This window comes from Mesoplodon mirus (genome assembly GCF_964341445.2).
Source record: "Mesoplodon mirus genome assembly, chromosome: 10".
Taxonomy (NCBI): Eukaryota; Metazoa; Chordata; class Mammalia; order Artiodactyla; family Ziphiidae; genus Mesoplodon; species Mesoplodon mirus.
Genome location: NC_138986.1, coordinates 97,978,496 through 97,996,466, shown reverse-complemented (window position 1 = coordinate 97,996,466; position 17,971 = coordinate 97,978,496). Strand labels below are relative to the sequence as shown.

Below are 17,971 nucleotides of genomic sequence, written 5' to 3'. Positions count from 1 at the left end.
AGAGCTCCTTGGCCGTCTTTGTTTCTTTCATAATGTGGCTTTCATCAATGAGAAATAATTTCTTTTATTTTTAATTCCCAGCGATCCGAACGAAGGAGGTCTGCCCATGGATGTTTGCATAACGCCGACCTCGCTCCAGATGAAAAGCCCCGGCGGCTGCACAGAGCTCTGGCTGCCAGCAGGGGTCAGGCTTGTCCCGTCCTCCTGCCGTGGGCTGCAGCACGTGGCCGGCGACGGGCTGCACCTGCGGCTGCAGGCGCGGGCGGAATTCTGCACAAGTGAGTAGTGCTGGCGGTCCTGTTTCTGCATTTGCTTTTCCATTATAAATCAAAGGTGATTTCTTTTTTTTTCCTTTGAAAGGTTGAACTTTTCCCAGGTGAAAATCACTGCTCATCAGCTGCATAGAATGAGCTGGGGGTCCAGAAGATGTCTGTTTTTTTTTGCCAGCTCTGCCCATTATTAGCTGCATGCAATTGAACATGTTACTTAACGTTTCTGAGGCTTTGTTTCTTTGGGGTTTTTTTTTTTTTTTTGCATTACGCGGGCCTCTCACTGTTGTGGCCTCTCCCGTTGCGGAGCACAGGCTCTGGACGCGCAGGCCCAGCGGCCATGGCTCACGGGCCCAGCCGCTCCGCAGCATATGGGATCCTCCCGGACAGGGGCACGAACCCGCGTCCCCTGCATCGGCAGGCGGACTCTCAACCACTGCGCCACCAGGGAAGCCCCTCTTTGGGGTTTTTTTAAGTGTTTTGTTTTGTTTTCCTAATAGCCTGCACTTTTTTTTTTGAGAGCAGTTTTAGGTTCACAGCAAAATTGAACAGAAGGTACAGAGATTTCCCACATAGTCCCTGCTTTGTTTCTTTAATTGTAAAAAACCTGGCTCACAGAGTTGATAGGAAGATGAAATCAGATGGCAATCGTGCAAGACCTGGTTGATATTAAAGCATTATGTAGAAATTCATTCATTCAACAAATTTTAGCTCATTGATCTAGGTGCTGGGGTACAGAAGTGGGCAAGCTAGGAAGGTCTCTGCCCTCATGGGGCTTAAGACTCTAATCAGTGGGAACAGGTAATGAACACACAAGTTACTTGGATACAGAGGTAAGTGCTGTGGGCAAAGTAAAGCAGAATAATGGGATAGGGCGTGACTAGGGGCAGATGAGGGTCAGGGAAGGCCACTCTGAGAAAGTAGTGTTTGACCAGAGAACTGAATGATGGAGATGATCGCATCCATGTAGGACATTTTATTTATTTATTTATTTTATTTATTTACTTTTGGCTGTGTTGGGTCTTCATTGCTGCGTGCAGGCTTTCTCTAGTTGCGGCTAGTGGGGGCTACTCTTCGTTGTGGTACATGGGCTTCTCATTGTCGTGACTTCTCTTGTTGCGGAGCACGGGCTCTAGGCATGCAGGCTCAGTAGTTGTGGCTCCAGGGCTCTAGAGCACAGGCTCAGTAGTTGTGGCTCTTGGGCTTAATTGCTCCATGGGATGTGGGATCTTCCTAGACCAGGGCTCGAACCCATGTCCCTGCATTGGCAGGCGGATGGATTCTTAACCACTGCACCACCAGGGAAGTCCGGGATGTTTCTAACTAGAGGGAACAGTACATATAAAGTTTCTGAAATTGAGTTTGATGCATCATTTGACTTTGATTGTTGCTATGCCTGTGATACTTCCAATATTTTGTTGTTGGCACATTGATTCAGAAAGGCAGTAGAAATGTTTCTCGCAATAATTTATCGAATGACCTCGCTGATTCATTGCCTCTTTGCCGTGTGAGTGATATGCTTCGGAGGATTAAAAATGATGTAGGGCTTCCCTGGTGGTGCAGTGGTTAAGAATCCGCCTGCCAATGCAGGGACATGGGTTCGAGCCCTGGTCCGGGAAGATCCCACATGCCGCGGAGCAGCTAGGCCTGTGAGCCACAACTGCTGAGCCTGCGCATCTGGAGCCTGTGCTCCACAACAAGAGAGGCTGTGACAGTGAGAGGCCCGCGCACCGCGATGAAGAGTGGCCCCCGCTTGCCACAACTAGAGAAAGCCCTCGCACGGAAACGAATACCCAACACAGCAAAAATAAATAAATTAATTGATAAGGGACATTGCAAGTTTAGTTAAAAAGAAAAATGATGTAAAAAAGGGAAACGGAGTCTGTGACAGCTGGATGTGATACTCGTTCTCAGAGAAGGATTATAGTTCTTATAGATGCACTTGAGATTTCCCTGTTGCCTCATGGATGCGAAGCCTTTCATCTGCATTTCTCCATGCAGCCCCAAGGGCGGTCGACAGGATTGTACTGAAGAGCTGTTTAGGAGTTGTCAGGTGTTCCCTGGCATCTCTATCCCGGCTTTTGAAAGGAAAGAGAAGTAGAGGGGGCTCCATTCCTTTTTTGTTGGAGAATGATTTTGCTCAAGTGCTGGATTAGTGAATAACTAGTGTGAGTTGAGCAGGGTTGGTATGAGGAAAGAAATGTCCTGGGGCTGAAGTGGCATAGGATAAAGCTAAGAATGACTGTTGGAATAACCGTGGAAAGAAGAATGGGGCCGTCAAGATGGGAGATAGATGCTCTGAGGGTACCTCATGATGGGCAGGGGAAGTGTTGTTTCAGGGAAGAAGCCTCGGGAGTCTGGCTCCTGTGATGTCATCACCTGTCTTTAGCGATGATGAACAGTAGCCACAGCAGGAATCTTGGGTCACATCAGTAAACTGGAGAAAGGCAGGCGTGAAAGCCACACTGGAGTGTTTTCAGATCTTCTGCTAGTTTTCTGGGACCATGGTTTTAGGTCCTATAATGAGGAGGTACACAGACCTTCCAGAGACAGAATTGGTATGTGGCCTACCCATGTTCTATAACAGTTAAATAGCAAAACTTGAACCATTTTTAAAAATTTAAATCAGCAAACATTACCGTCTAGTTCTAACTGTTGGACAAAATAAATTGACTGCTGTGTGTTGGTTTGCATCTGTTGTTGGCATTCATGGGTCTCCAATTTCTTTACATTTTTAACACATATTTTACTCAACAGTCTGAAAAGGAAAAACATTCAAAGCCCTGTTCTGCAGTGCATGAAGGGGTTTGCAAAATAGATCCCTCAGCGTTTAATTGCTTTCGTGCTTTCTGCATAATAGGTGGTGAATAAATATTTGCCGAATGAATAAATATCCAATAGGTGCATACTGATGTAAACTTGAATCAAAATCTGTGGTAGGAAGCGAGTCTTAACATTTATAGCATTCAATCTATGTTTCAGGGTTTTTACACAGTTGACTTTTCAACTATAAGAACGCTCTTTTAAGGACTACAGTAGACATATTGTTACACTGTTCTGAATGCATAGGTCAGACGTGACCTTTGACCCAGAACTGGCTGCAGTCAAGTCTGATGTAGCACCAGCATTAGATTCATCCCCAGGTGGCAGTGCTTCCCAGGATGCCCCTGTGTCAGAAGGTTCTGACTTGAACCTGAGCCTGCATCATGCTGGGTGAGCAGCAGAGGGCAGTGTGTCACTGAAAATTTGTTTATTGGTTCTGAAAAGAAAATCTTGGATGTCTTACCCAGGTCTACTTATTATCTGCTCAGAGCTAAAGGATACTGTTTGTTTCACTTCAGTGCTCCAGGGCAGTCCTAAAAATTAAACAGAAGGATTTTTAACTCTTACGGCTTAAACTTTCTCACATCAATTTTGTTAATCTTAAAATATAAAGTAACATAAACCAAATTCAAATTGCTTGATTCTAATGGATATAACCTCACTTCTTCAGACTTTTTTTAATAGACAAATATTTTTGTGGGTTTGTTTTTTTGTTTTTTGGGCTTTTTTGGAAATGAAAGTTTCCTTCGTGAATGAAATAATGGAAACTAAGGAAACATACTGTCTTATACTATGGGAAATATATGTTTTCCCACAGCTTTAATCAGAAATTGAGTTTCACTCTTGGAAGATGGAACTCTTCTTAGGAGCCGTTTCATTCCCCGGGACCTGCCCAATAAAGACCAATTTCAAGATTGATTTTGTTTGTACGTACTGGTAAGATGCCAGAGCGGACATCAACCTTGTTTAAATCAAATTAAATTTTAGAAGTCTGTTTACCAGCAGTCACAGTGATGAAAAACTGTCCCTAGGCATAGCAGAGGAAAGCTGAGGATGGGGAAGCTCTGCGTAGTTAGCTTGATGTGAAAGAAATAGCTCCTTTTTTCTCACCCTTAACGTTGGTGTTTCCAGAATGAGAGAAATAACGAGTCATCTATGTTACACAGATAATTTAGGGCAATACCTAACTCTGAAACATGTAGCAAAATCTGTTTTTGAAAACACTTCCCAATATTTGCTTCTGCTTGAGTCATCAGATAATACTAACTAAATGGGTACTTCTGGGTAGACCATAAGCAGTGCTTATTGGTGGTAATTTATTGCGGCTGTTAAACTCTAAGTATGTTAATGGATTTGTCCCAGACCTCTAAGATTTGCTGTTTCCTTGATTTCCTCTAGAACTGATCTCAGTGTTTAATCAAAGCTCCCAAGCCCAAGAATGTTGCACGTTTTATTGCCAGTCCTGCGGTGAAATCATCATGAGGAACAGGTAAGGAACACAGTCAACACTGGTTCATCCTGTGCCTGGCAATGGTTTTTCTCTTCTTCTGTCAGGATTTTTGAAGGAACTGCCAAAGGAGCAGTCTGTGGCCTTCAAATGAGAGCCACAGACTCAGTGTCACTTTGAACCAGACCAGCCCCCAAACTCTCCGGCAATCACGGAGCAGCTAGATTTTCTCCAGCTGACAAAGGGGAACAATAGGATGCTGGCTTTGAGGGAGGACGGCTTATCTTGGTGGAATAGCCGGTAGAGATAGGCCCCTCTCCTCTGAAAACAGACACGGCATCTGTCACATGTTTTAGCCATCATCCTGGTGAATGAACTTTTTCCACATTAAGTGAATTTTCTAAATAACAGAAGCTTTTGCAGCACAATTTTGTACTTGAACTATTTCTATTAGTACCTTTCTAAAATCCATTTCCTGTTTCCCTGCTTATTAAAACAGCACAAATCAACCTTTTCTTGATGCTTAGGTTAACGCTGTAACCTGCCTTCGAGGTGTGCTGTGATTACCCCATTGAGATGGGAAGGGCCCTTTGCTGTATTCTTTGTATTCTCATGTTGTCTCTTTTAATTATTTTTCCATCCTCTCCTCCCGTCAGCCTCTTTGTTTCCTGGGCACAAACCCTGCTCTCTGAATTTTCTAATCACTCATAGGCTGGAAAGACAGAGCAAATCCTTATTATCGTTAACAATATTTTTTGGGTTACTCTTTGTTGCAGCGTGTGGGCTTCTCATTGCGGTGGCTTCTCTTGTTGCGGACCACGGGCTCTAGGCATGCGGGCTTCAGTAGTTGTGGCTCACAGGCTCTAGAGCACAGGCTCAGTAGTTGTGGTGTGCGGGCTCAGTAGTTGTGGCATGGCATACAGGCTTAGTTGCTCCGTGGTATGTGGGATCTTCCCAGACCAGGGCTTGAAGCCGTGTCCTCTGCATTGGCAGGTGGATTCTTAACCACTGCGCCACCAGGGAAGTCCCAGTGGACAATATTTAAAGGAAGAATTTCGAGCTCTTTGTTGGATGGGTTTCCTTGGAGACTTACATGAGACCCCTCCTCCTCCAGGTCTCCATGCAGGGATTCAGCAGATCTCTGCTGGGAGCCTTTCCTGAATGCCGGGCTGGTTTATGTGTTCCCCGGAGGTTTATTCTCCTGTCTTCCCACTTCAGCTGTAGGCTTTGGGTGCGGGATGGTCCTACGCATGTTACTTCTCACTCATATTTAGAACACGGTGTTGTGTAGCGGCTGGTAGTACAGACCCGGAAGCCGGACTGTCTGTGCTTGTGTCCACCAGTTACTAGCTGTGACCCTGGGGAAGTTACTTAACCACTCTGTGCCTTCATTTTTTTTATTATTATTATTACAAAAATATAAATAACAATAAGAACTACCCCCATAGGGTTTGGGGGAGGAGCGAATGCGTGTAACTGGTAAGCATTCAGTATGTGATAGCTCCTGCTGTAATTCTTGCTCTTATCACCATCTTCATCATCACCGCCCCCAGCAGCAGGCTCGCTGCCCGAGGAGGAGTGCATTCTCTATAAATTCTTGCCGGGTTGACTTGAGTAAACGTTAGGGTGCTTCTTCTGGTCCTCCATCCGCCTCTTTTTTTTTTTTTTTTTTTTTTCTTTTTTGCGGTACGCGGACCTCTCACTGTTGTGGCCTCTCCCGTTGCGGAGCACAGGCTCCGGATGCGCAGGCTCAGCGGCCATGGCTCACGGGCCCAGCCGCTCCGCCGGCATGTGGGATCTTCCCGGACCGGGGCACGAACCCGTGTCCCCTGCATCGGCAGGCGGACTCTCAACCACTGCGCCATCAGGGAAGCCCCATCAGCCTCTCTTGCTTGCTCTCTGGTTCCTGGCAGCATCCCGGGTAGATGAGATCGTGGAAAGTTATGCTGGTGTAAGTGGGGGGCTTGTGAGCAGTGCACCCTCTCAGTGACTATCTTGGGGAAGCCACAGGGTGACTCTGAATCTGCAGGGGAGGGAGAACGTCCTCACTCAGGTTCCCTAAGGCTGAGGTGGCCGCACTGTCAGGGATAGGCCCGCCTGAGCCTGGAAGGTCCAGAGCATCCCGGGTTGCCCTGGAGTTTAACCAGGACAGTTTTCCTTCTCTCAGTCTATTTCTGGCTTTGGTTTAACTCTCAGACGCAGTTTCTGAAACATGTGTGCCTCTACACCAGCGAGAGGCCTGCAAGTCACAGAGGAGCGAGTTTACTAGAGTAATGGACTTCCCTGGTGTGCTTGGCCTGAAGGATGTGCTCGTTCATCACTGGCTGATACTGCATCTTCTGTGTGGTGTCATTCCTGTTTACGACCCTGGACTTGAGAGCTCGGAGGGCTTAGAGGCTGACACTGGAAGGCTGTACGCACTCTCCCGAACCCTGACCTTCGGGAGGCCGTGGGGTGAGACGCAGAGCGGGAGAACGGGACCTGGGTTTGAACTCCAGCTTTACCATCACAGGCTGGGGAACCTGTCCACATCACCTCAGCTGCTTCTTATGTAGATGTTAAGATGGCCTAGTTTCCTAACTTGTGAAGAAAATAAACGCTCTTACGTTTAAGGCTGTAACATATATAATAGTAAATACTTGACAAGCTCTTTTTAGTTGGCTTTACAGCCTCCTTCCACCCCCTTTTCCATAATTGGCCTTATTGGCAAGCTAGCAGATTATCTAGTACAGTGTTTCAGGCCTTTTTGATTCAGGACTCCATATTTTTTAGGTGTGCCAAGGAAATGACCCCCTCTCTCCCTTTTTCTTTGCGAGAAGGTCCACAGTGGACGTGACTTAGGCCTTGCTCACTTCACAAGGCTTCCCTGGACGCCTTTGCCTATCACACATGTGTGCCTGGCACCTGGGGACCTCTTGAGCAATGCGGAGACATCCTTAGTAGGTGACGGAAGGCTTTGCTTCCATTTCACTCTTAGGCAGCAGGCCCCGTGGCTCTCTGGTTGATGGAAAGCCACGCTTCCTCCTGTGTCTGCACAAGGATGTCATGTTGACTGTTTGCATCAAGCCCAGTGGTCTTCTCATTTCTCCCTCAGTTACCTGTGCCACGCAGGTGGTAAGGACATCTGTGTTTGTTGAGTAGAAAGTAAAACCAAAGGTATTTCAAAGGAGGCTTATATGTGCTGTAATCAACTCACTGTCGGCATCCTTTTCAGGAAGGCATCTTGGAATATGGTGGTCTGTCTTAGCAGGAGCTCTTGTATTGGGAGCAATCGAGCTGAGTTAAGATCTGCTTACCGGCCAGCCTTTCTATCTGGGAACAAGTCACTTTGATTCTCAGTTTCCTCATCTGCAAAATTCGGAGGTTCAATTAGATAGACCTATAAGAGTCCTGCCAGCATGAAAATTCTGTGCTTAGTCAACCTCAAAAAGTTGCACCTTGAGTTCTGTGAATCATGATTATTTGGATAGTGCAAGAATAATGCTTGTTACTTTTTTTTTTTTTTTTTTTTTTTGTGGTACGCGCGCCTCTCACTGCTGTGGCCTCTCCCGTTGCGGAGCACAGGCTCCGGACGCACAGGCTCAGCGGCCATGGCTCACGGGCCCAGCCGCTCCATGGCATGTGGGATCTTCCCGGACTGGGGCACGAACCCATGTTCCCTGCATCGGCAGGTGGACTCTCAACCACTGCGCCACCAGGGAAGCCCACTTTTTTTTTTTTTTTTAATGAAAAATATTCTTGTCAAGCAAATTATAGGTGCAGAAGACTGTTTAACCTATTAAGACTCATTAATGGCTTTTAATACTTACTAGCACCGGCGTGCATGAAATCTGCTAATTACAGCAGTCTTTTTTCTGCATTCAAAATCACACGTTCCTAAGCCATTTGTTTGGTTGTTTGAAAATAACACCTTGTTTCTTTACAATAAAATTCTCCAATTTGCATTCTTACCAGTTCAGCAGAGTTTTTCTGTAAAAATTGTCCAAACATATACAATTTTTGATCATTCTCTTGTTAACAGTCCCTAATAATAATAATAACAATTATATTATAACAATAATAATAAAATTTAGTTCGTCGTGATCAGTCTCAGAAACAGCTAAATGGTCATTGTGTTTGGAATTTGTTACGTCTTTTAGAAATAAATTCATGTCAGACTTGAATTATATCGGTTGGCCAAACAGACTTTGAAACATCAGCCTGATATTCAGTCATTTGAGAGGTCTCCCAAGGTCTCTGGAAAGGCCCTCTCAGTTCCACCTGCACCAGCAGAGTTGGGTGTCAGCCCAGCAACTATGAGGGCCTTGAAACTCTAGCAGGTAACAAGCAGAGTGGACTTAACGGAAACATAAGAGATGTCAGAATATCCAACTAGTTGATTGGTCCATTTGACAGACCAGCTATTATTGTAGTCTGAAAACAACTACTCCTATGAATAGACACTTTTCTGTGAAAGAGAACAAAGAGGTGAAAAGAGAGGACAGGCACACACTGAATTATTGGTAACATTTTACAAACTTTTGGGAAAAATAATAATGCCAGCTTATCTATACTCTAGTGGCTATATTTTGAGCTTTAGATATTTGATATTTTTCTTAAAATTCTTATTGCCCACTTGGTTCTAATCCAATGTGAAATCTCTGTATTACCGTTGTTAATATCACTGATGAATGGTTGATTTTAAAGTTAAGGCATTTCATTTTCTTGTCTATGTTTAAGTTTTAAATAAACACCATCAATCAATAACATTTATTAAACTTGTGCATTTTAAAATGTAGTAAAATGGATACTCTTCAATGTTAGTGGTGGATCTTTAAATTGATCATTTTTTTTCTGAAGTCAATTTGGCAATATGAACTAAAAGACTAAAAATTGTTTATACTCAATGACCAAGTTTAAAAAAAAAATAAAATAAAATTGTGCATTTAAAATTTTTCCCCCAAAGCTTATGCTTAAGATACGTTAAAAATAACTAAAACATTTTAATTAATTAAAAGCATGTGTTGCTGTTCATCATAGAATCTTAAACTGAGAGAATGTTCAAGAAATCATTTCACTCTTTTTCTGAGCTTCAGCAGGTTTTTACGTAAAAACTACCTTGAAAAAAATGTGGTATCTATTTTCTTTTGAAAGTTCTCTTGGGAAGTAGATCATATCAAAGTTTTAGGGTGTTCGATAGATACACTTTCAGGAGAGCTGTGATTAAAATACATCTTTTGTTCTTAAAGGTTTTATGTTTTTTCCAAACATCAGAAAATTTCTTTCGGCTGTAAAAACACTTTTATCTTTGCAATGACTTGTGAATTAGGCTCTTTCTTGCTCGATGTCTTACCTAGATAGCTATGGGGTATAGTATAGCTTTTATTCACCGTGATAGAGGGTCAAGTTAAGTCTGAAATATCCCATTGTGTGCGAATGTGCATCAACGCTTCCAGATCTCTCTAAGTCTCAGTGCAGTTTCATTTCTGATCATGTATGAGGTTTTGACATTGCTGCCTTTGACACTGTATTGAGCATCTGTTTATTGGCACCACGTGCAAAATGTCAAGGAACAGAGAATCTTAGTGATGGAGAAGATCTAGGAGCCTGTTTAGGCCCAACTCTTACTCTAAACAGGCACCTTTGTTTGTCCCCCTCCTCATCTTTGTAAAAATTCAAATCTGACCTATCACTCCCGCACCTTAAATTCTGTGATGCTCCCCAACTATCTGTAGAACCAAGTTCCAGCCCCTTAGGTTGACGTGTCACACCCCATGTAGTCTGTACCCTCCCACCTTCCCTGTCCCCTTTACTGATGTTCTGTGTTACCAGGAGAGAGAATATATTCCAAGGGAGAGAGTTAGTTTGGATTCTGGAAGACCTGGGTTATGATCCTGCCTTCCTTCATCAGCTCTGACTCTGTGAACTTGTAGAGATTATTTAACATTTCTGAGCCTCCCTTTCCTTCTCTGTAACAGGGGAATGGAAATTCTCATCTCACAAAGTTGTCGTAAGCATTACATGGAGTAAGGTGTGGGTGGTGCCCATCTGAGGTTTTCTTAAGTTCAACTAAATGTGTGGACTCACGACACTACCACAGGTCACATTTCTCGCCTTCGGGGCAGTGGCAGGAGTTCCCCTCAGCAGAGGACCTGCAGCAGTTCAAGCAAATGGCAAGTCACATACCCCTCTGGGGACTCTTGTCTCCTCATGTGACACGGTTCCAGGTACAAAGTGCAAGATTCGTATCTGGCAGGTGCAGGAGCTCCCCTGAGAAGAAGCCTCATGCCCTAAACAGCCAACAGCTCTTGTGATAATTCTTTAGCATAGTTTCTAGGGTTCCCCACAAAGACCTACATTCAGGGAAGTTTAAAGCATGGCATCCTCATCTAATATTTACAGCTCATTCAAACTTCTTCCTAGGGCTTCCCTGGTGGCGCAGTGGTTGAGAGTCAGCCTGCCGATATAGGGGACATGGGTTCATGCCCCGGTCCGGGAAGATCCCACATGCCGCGGAGTGGCTGGGCCAGTGAGCCATGGCCGCTGAGCCTGTGCGTCTGGAGCCTGTGCTCCGCAACGGGAGAGGCCACAACAGTGAGAGGCCTGCGTACCGCAAAAACAAACAAACAAACAAACAAAAACGTCTTCCTAGTCCAGATGCAATATACCAGTCAAGGATCATTTTTACCATAGTCAGTGTTGCCTAGCAATATAATCAATGCCTACCATCTACCTGGCTTCCAGGGTAACAGGTCTAGGTGGTTAAACCAAAGGTCAGATTCTCAAGCAAAGGAAAATATTTGGTAACCCTTTCATCCGAGTATGCTGCAGACCCAACCAGGGGCCTCACATGTTATAGTTATCAATGCTCCTTGATTTAAGAGCTTACACTATGAGTCAAGCACTGGGCCTGACACGGTGGCTCCGGTGGCAAGTTAAACATATATGGTGCCTGTCTTCGTATTGTTTCCTACACCTGTGATGCCCTTAGTTCCTTTCAATGCCTGGAGAACTCCTATTCATCCTTCAACGGTCAGCTCAGATGTTACCTCTTCTCTGAAGTCCAGCGGCACTCTACTTCCCTAGCACTTTGTACATATTGCCCCGAATTCATGGATTGGTTTTGCGAGTCCATGAATCCCCTAAAGTAATATGCAGATTTTGTGTGCAGGTGGGAATGTATGTTTGAGGAAAGGGGCTAACACTTCCATCGGATTTTCAAAGGGGTCTGAGCCATCCCCTCCCTTTCCCCCCTCAACTCCCAAACATTTAGAACTGCTGCTCCATTAGGAGCATTTATTAGGTTCTGGTTTTGTTATTTGTTCATAGATGTATGTTTCCCCCTAGAATGTGAATACCTTGACAAAGGGACTGTATGTACTAATATTTTGTGTCAGCAGAACGCCTGACTCCTAGTAGTAGACTTTTAGAAAGTATACGTTGAAAGAATCGATTCTTAAGCTCTTAGGAGACTCAGCGATTTGAATGATGGTAGTGGTGAAGCATTTCCTAATTTAAAAGGGAATGTTCTTGCTTCTGTTAAACTAAAATCAGCCTTTCTTGTTCCTACTTCTGTCCTCTGCAGTTAAAATTAAATGTCTACCCTCTTCCATGTTGTAATTGCCCTTTTATGAGACTCAGAGTTGATTGGGGAAATCAAAGAAAAAGGGTTCATGTGAGGGAATCATTTAAAAATGATACATTTGCATCTTAAACATTTTCATTTAAAACATGCAAATGTACATTAACTTACTAGTATTTTAGTACGGAACTCGTATCTTTTTGTTGAATATGAGTCTGCTGCTGTGGACTCTTTTAGCTTTTTTCACTTGTGCCATCCTAAATTCATTATCCAGAGTTTCCAGTTTAGGTTTCTTTAAAGTGGAATGAGAAGTTAGACACTGAAGCAGTCTGATTGCAGAATTCTTCTAGATTTTTATTCTTTTTCCCTCGCTTCAGTTTTTTTATAGTTGTATCTCCCACATTCCACCAGTGATTTTGTTTTTTAATAACTCACTTTCCTCTACTCTGAAATGTTTAGTTTTCAGAGGAATAGCAACTCATTTCCTTGGTTTACATGTTTGATTAAATTATGTAACTAAAATAACATGTAACAAAATAGCGTGTTTGATTAAATTATGTAGCTTAAAAAACATGCATAAGTGGCATAAACAGGTCTGTGATCAAATACAGTTGATCCTTAGCAGGCAAATGGTCCAGTCGATTGGAGCAGAAGTGAGCAAGTATTCAGGGTGCTTTAAGCTTTCACGATAGTCAAAGGCACTAGGAAGACCAGAAGCATGTTTGTATTCTGGGTTGTTTTTTTTGGGGAGGGATAAATTATTTTGAAATATCCTCATCATCCTGCCCACATTTCTTCTCCCCTTAGACCAATTTAGATTAAAATAGAGGTAAATTTAGATTAAATCTTCCCAATTTAGATTAAAATAGAGGTAAACCATGGAAAAGTCTCAGGTGTCTCTATTTCTACAGGAAAAAAATGAAACCATTAAAACAAACACTGGGAGCAAATATAAGGGGCTACTTAATTGTAAGGATGTTCTAAGCATAAATAATAATGACAGAGTGGAGCTTAATTTCTCTTCCCTTGAGTGTGGCCTGGATTTAATAACTCACTTCCAAGCAATAGAGTGTGCAAAGGCAGAAATAGGAGCTCTGCTAGTGGAGAAACCTTGCAGATGCCACCTTAACCGAGTGATCAAGGTTGACATCCCCAGGGATAAGTCATATTGATACAGTGTCTTCTCTGGGTTTGGTGTGATGAGAAGTCACCTCAGTGGTAGACATCCCCCAAACCCATAGTCTCAGTCTAATCTTGAGAAAATACCAGACAAACTCAAGTGAGGGATATTCTGTAAAATACCTGACCAGTGCTCTTCAAAAATCTCAAGGTCCTGAAAAACAAGGAAAGACTGCCACAGAGCAGAGCAGATGAGGGAAACATGATGACTAAATGCAGTGTGTTGTGAATTGGATCCTGGAACAGAAAAAGAGGACTTCAGTGGAAAAACTAGGGGAATCCAGATAAAGCCAGTAGTTCTGACAAATCCTCCCTGGTTATGTAAGATGTTAACATTAGGGGAAGCTGAGTGAAGTATATGTGAGAGCTATCTGTACTATCTCTGTAACTTTTCTGTAAATGTAAAATTACACCAAAATAAAAAGTTTACAGAAAATAGTAATGAGAGAAATCACAGAAGAAAGCGTTGGAGGATTTGAAATTTAAGACATGTTAATCAAATTAGAGGCAATAACACTGGAAAAATATTTGTCACAGATTTTAGACAAAGGACTGATATTCTTAATATAGAATATACTTGTACAGTTTAATAAGAACGTACTAACATCTCACTGGAAAATGGCCATTGATCATAATTCACAGAAGAAACACAGTGGCGAATAAATATGAAAGCCAGTTCAATCTTACCAGTAATTAAGGAATTGCCAGTTACAGCAGTATTGAGAACATTTTCACCAATTACACGGAAAAATGATAGTATTCAATTCTGAAAAAAGTAAGTGGAAGAATTATGGATTGGTATAGCCTTTCTGGAAAGCAGTTTGTCAATATAGGAATAGAGTTTAAAAAAGATGCACGTTGGGACTTCCCTGGTGGTGCAGTGGTTAAGAATCTGCCTGCCAATGTAGGGGACACGGGTTTGAGCCCTGGTCCGGGAGGATCCCACATGCTGTGGAGCAGCTAAGCCCATGTGCCACAATTACTGAGCCTGCGCTCTAGAGCCCGCGTGCCACAACTGCTGAGCCCGCGTGCCACAGCTACTGAAGCCCGCACGCCTAGAGCCCGTGCTCTGCAACAAGAGAAGCCACCGCAGTGAGAAGTCCACGCACCACAACGAAGAGTAGCCCCTGCTCAGCGCAACTAGAGAAAGCCCGCGTGTAGCAACAAAGAACCAGTGAAGAACCAACGCAGCCAAAAATAAACAAATAAGTTAATTTTAAAAAATGCGCATCATTTGTGCTTGTAATGTCACACTTACAAGATTTCTTTCCCAAGGAAATAATCAGATCTGTATACAAATTTTCTAGGACTGTTCATCACAGGGTTGTTGATAATGAAATACTCAAAACCCAAATATCTAACAGTGAGGGAATGACCTAAAAAGTTTTGGCATACCTATGGAATAGAATGGAGTCATTAAGTATCATGATATAGCTACATAAAACAATGAAAGCAAGATACAGTTTGTGTATTTCCTCTGATCCCAGACTGTGCCTGTGTACAGCTGTCTCTCTTGAAAGGCTGGCAAAGAAATACGGTCATGTAAAAAAATAGCTACCTGTCCTTGGGTGGTAAAGAAAGGATTTAAAAAAAAATTTATTGGAGTATAGTTGATTTACAATATTGTGTTAGTTTCAGGTGTACAGCAAGGCGAATCAGTTATACATATACATATATCCACTCTTTTTTTTAGAATCTTTTCCCATATAGGCCATTACAGAGTATTGAGTGGAGTTCCCTGTGCTGTACAGTAGGTCCTTATTCGTTATCTGTTTTATGTATAGTACTGTGTGTATGTCGATCCCAGTCTCCCAATTTATCCCTCCCCCCCTCTTATGATAACCATAAGTTTGTTTTCTACATCTACTTCTGTTTTGTAAATAAGTTCATTTGTGCCCTTGTTTTTAGATTCCACATTTAAGTGATATCATATGATATTTGTCTTAGAAATAAGTGAAGTAAGTCTGACTTACTTCACTCAGTACGACAATCTCTAGGTCCATCCAAGGATGGTTTTTATTTGCTTTATACCTCCCTGCGTGTTCAAAATTGTCTATAGTGAGTATATGTTACTGGTGCCATCAGGGGAAAAAGTAACACTGCAAGTAATGTGGTTAATGAGTTTCTTTCGTCCTTGATGCTGATTTAATTAAGAGCACGTCACAGTTCCATTTTGTCCCGTAAAACATTGTTTTCCTTTTTCCACTAGGAAGCTCCTGAGGGTGCTCCCCCTGCCACAGGAAAACTGGGGTGCTCTGGTTGACGAGTGGTGTTGCCATCCCAACCCCTTTGCTAATAAGCCACTTCATCCACAAGAGAATGACTGTTTCACTGGAGACTGTTTCTTCTTGGTGAATCTAAGACATGATTTACAGCAGCTGAGACCTGAAGTAGCCCCAGTTGAGACGCGCTGTCTTTCTTCTGAGAACCATTTAAAAATGGTAATATATCTTTCAAACTAAATGCTCATTTAGAGGTTGGTTTAGAAACTGCTTTCTCCAATCTTTTCTTCATTCAGGGCATGTGACAGACAGTTCTAAAGACCAAAATCCATGATTTTCAGTTGCCTTAATCATCCAGCTCTGCTCTTTGCTTATGGAAAAAGCATGTGGCGGCCTTAAACCAAAACAGCCACGGGGGCCAGGAGGAGGAAGCGGAAGAGGACTTCTTCCCTGTAGACTTGGGAGTGTTACCGTTTGACAAACCAAAATGCCCTCCTTCCTTGCTTTTAGGACAATATTCCATAATCCATGTACATTTTATCCCCACAGTCTGATTTAAATTAAATGTGTGCTTTGCCTTCAGGATACGTACTGTCCTGATAGGTCCAGGTATTTTCCTGTGTCTGCCCATAGTCTAGACTTCTGCTGGTGTCATACAATCAGCTGCCATCAAGGCAAAAGGGGGAGTGGAAATAAAGCCCGGGCTGCAGGCTCCAAGTTGATGCTTAAGGAGCGAGGTCAGGCAGCTCCTGCGCTCAGAGTTGCTGGAGGAGGAAGGCCCTTTCCGCTCACTGCGGAGAACAGGTGGTTTACCTTATCTTAAAAGAAAATCAGTGCCATTGACTCGGCCCTTGTGAGAAATCATTCCCTGGATGGCAAGTCAATACTGATGTGATTTAAGAAGTTAAGAAAATCATTGCCAGAGGACCTTCATGTTAACATCTGATTATTGGTAGGAACAAAAGCATTGTGTGTTAAATTTCATTTAGAACTCATTTAATTGTTGTAATGAGAACTGAGCCACTCTAGGACACGCGCAGCAGTCCGCAGCTCTTAGGTTGTCAGCTAGTTTATAGAACTATTTTCTAATTTGTGGGAGATTAAGGAGGTTTGTCAAATATCGAGGTTAAGCTGTTCAAATTATGTAAGTATCTCATCTTTCACCATAAACACAAATCCCTTTACCTTTAGGTTTATTTAAGATTATAGTACTTTACTGTCTCTCGCTGTCCTCCTCTCCCCCAGCTCTTTCTCTGTATGTATCTTTACCTGTAGTAAAATCATAACCATTCATATTTCCTTTGATCTCCACTGCTTTTCAGTGTGTATATGTGTGTGTATTAGATAATATATATTAGATAAAATGTATGTATATATTCTAATGTGTATATATGAATATGTATAAGAATACCTCTCCCCAAATTCTAGTGCTATAGCCTTCTATATTTTTAAAAGATAAATGGTAAGCACATAATATAAATCTATGGTATAAGTATATTTAATATGGTTAAAGTAAAATTATATTTTAATCTAAATTTCTATACTAGTACTTTATGTTTTATGTATTTTGACTTTCAATTTTATGATTAAGCTATAAATTTTTTTAATGTTTGGAAGATACGAGAAGAGGAGTGGGAAAGATAAAATAAGAAAAACCATGAGTTTCCTTCTTTCAGATGAACTCTGCATTCTGTATGGAAGTAGATTCCTCACATTTATGTCTTTATCAGTTATATGATGCCACTTATAAGAATTCCTCTTAATTGTGGACGGCCATCCCACGTGTTAAAGGAAGACCCTTCATATTGAGACATTACAGTTTTTTAAGTATCAGGGAGACTGTGGGAAATTACCATCATGACAAGCTGCTGTTAACAAGATTGTTTTCAAGGTAGCCTAGATGAAAGTTTCACTTTAATTACATATCGCTGCAGTTGAAAGAATATGCCTGTGACCAAAATAGTAACATAAATTTGGAAGGACTCCTTAAGCAGTACTCTCAAGGGTCTTGTGGGAACAAGGCTTCTCTGTGCTATTGAAAACCTGTTTCTCATATCACCCAGTCTAGCCATCTAGCAGGGTTTTGAAATGTCACATGCTGACACAGCATCCTAATGGTATCTCTTGGGAAACATTTTTTTTGGCGAGACAATATCAAGGGTCCTTAGAAATGGAAGCAACACAAAGGAAAATAAAAACGAGGACAGGAGGCTGATTCACCTCTCCAAGCAGCGGTGCCATGTCGCAGATATATTGATTTAATTAGTCCACAACAATGTCTGTCTTTCATGTTTGCTCTGTAGAGTTCCTACACTGCTAGGCTGCTGCTCTGCGCAACTCGCTTTATTATTTCCTTTAAGCATGGGTCAGGAAAAATGCACTGCAATGCAGAGTTTCTCTTTAACAGAATTGAAAGCATTGTAATATGTTAATTTAAAAGGTCAAGACTGTTTAGCTCATCAGACGTTAA

At 42.5% G+C, this 17,971-nt stretch overlaps 1 protein-coding gene across 4 annotated transcripts in view; it reads left to right on the top strand.

The window, feature by feature from the left end:
• UBE3D (ubiquitin protein ligase E3D) overlaps nucleotides 1–17,971 on the top strand; it is a 221,342-nt gene that overhangs the window by 8,863 nt on the left and 194,508 nt on the right. For all 4 annotated transcript variants that reach the window (XM_082633295.1, XM_082633296.1, XM_082633294.1 and 1 more), the window contains exons 2-4: nucleotides 82–278; nucleotides 4,491–4,581; nucleotides 15,489–15,720. In XM_082633295.1, the coding sequence (XP_082489421.1) occupies nucleotides 82–278; nucleotides 4,491–4,581; nucleotides 15,489–15,720 (520 nt within the window). The remainder of the gene's footprint in view (nucleotides 1–81; nucleotides 279–4,490; nucleotides 4,582–15,488; nucleotides 15,721–17,971) is intronic.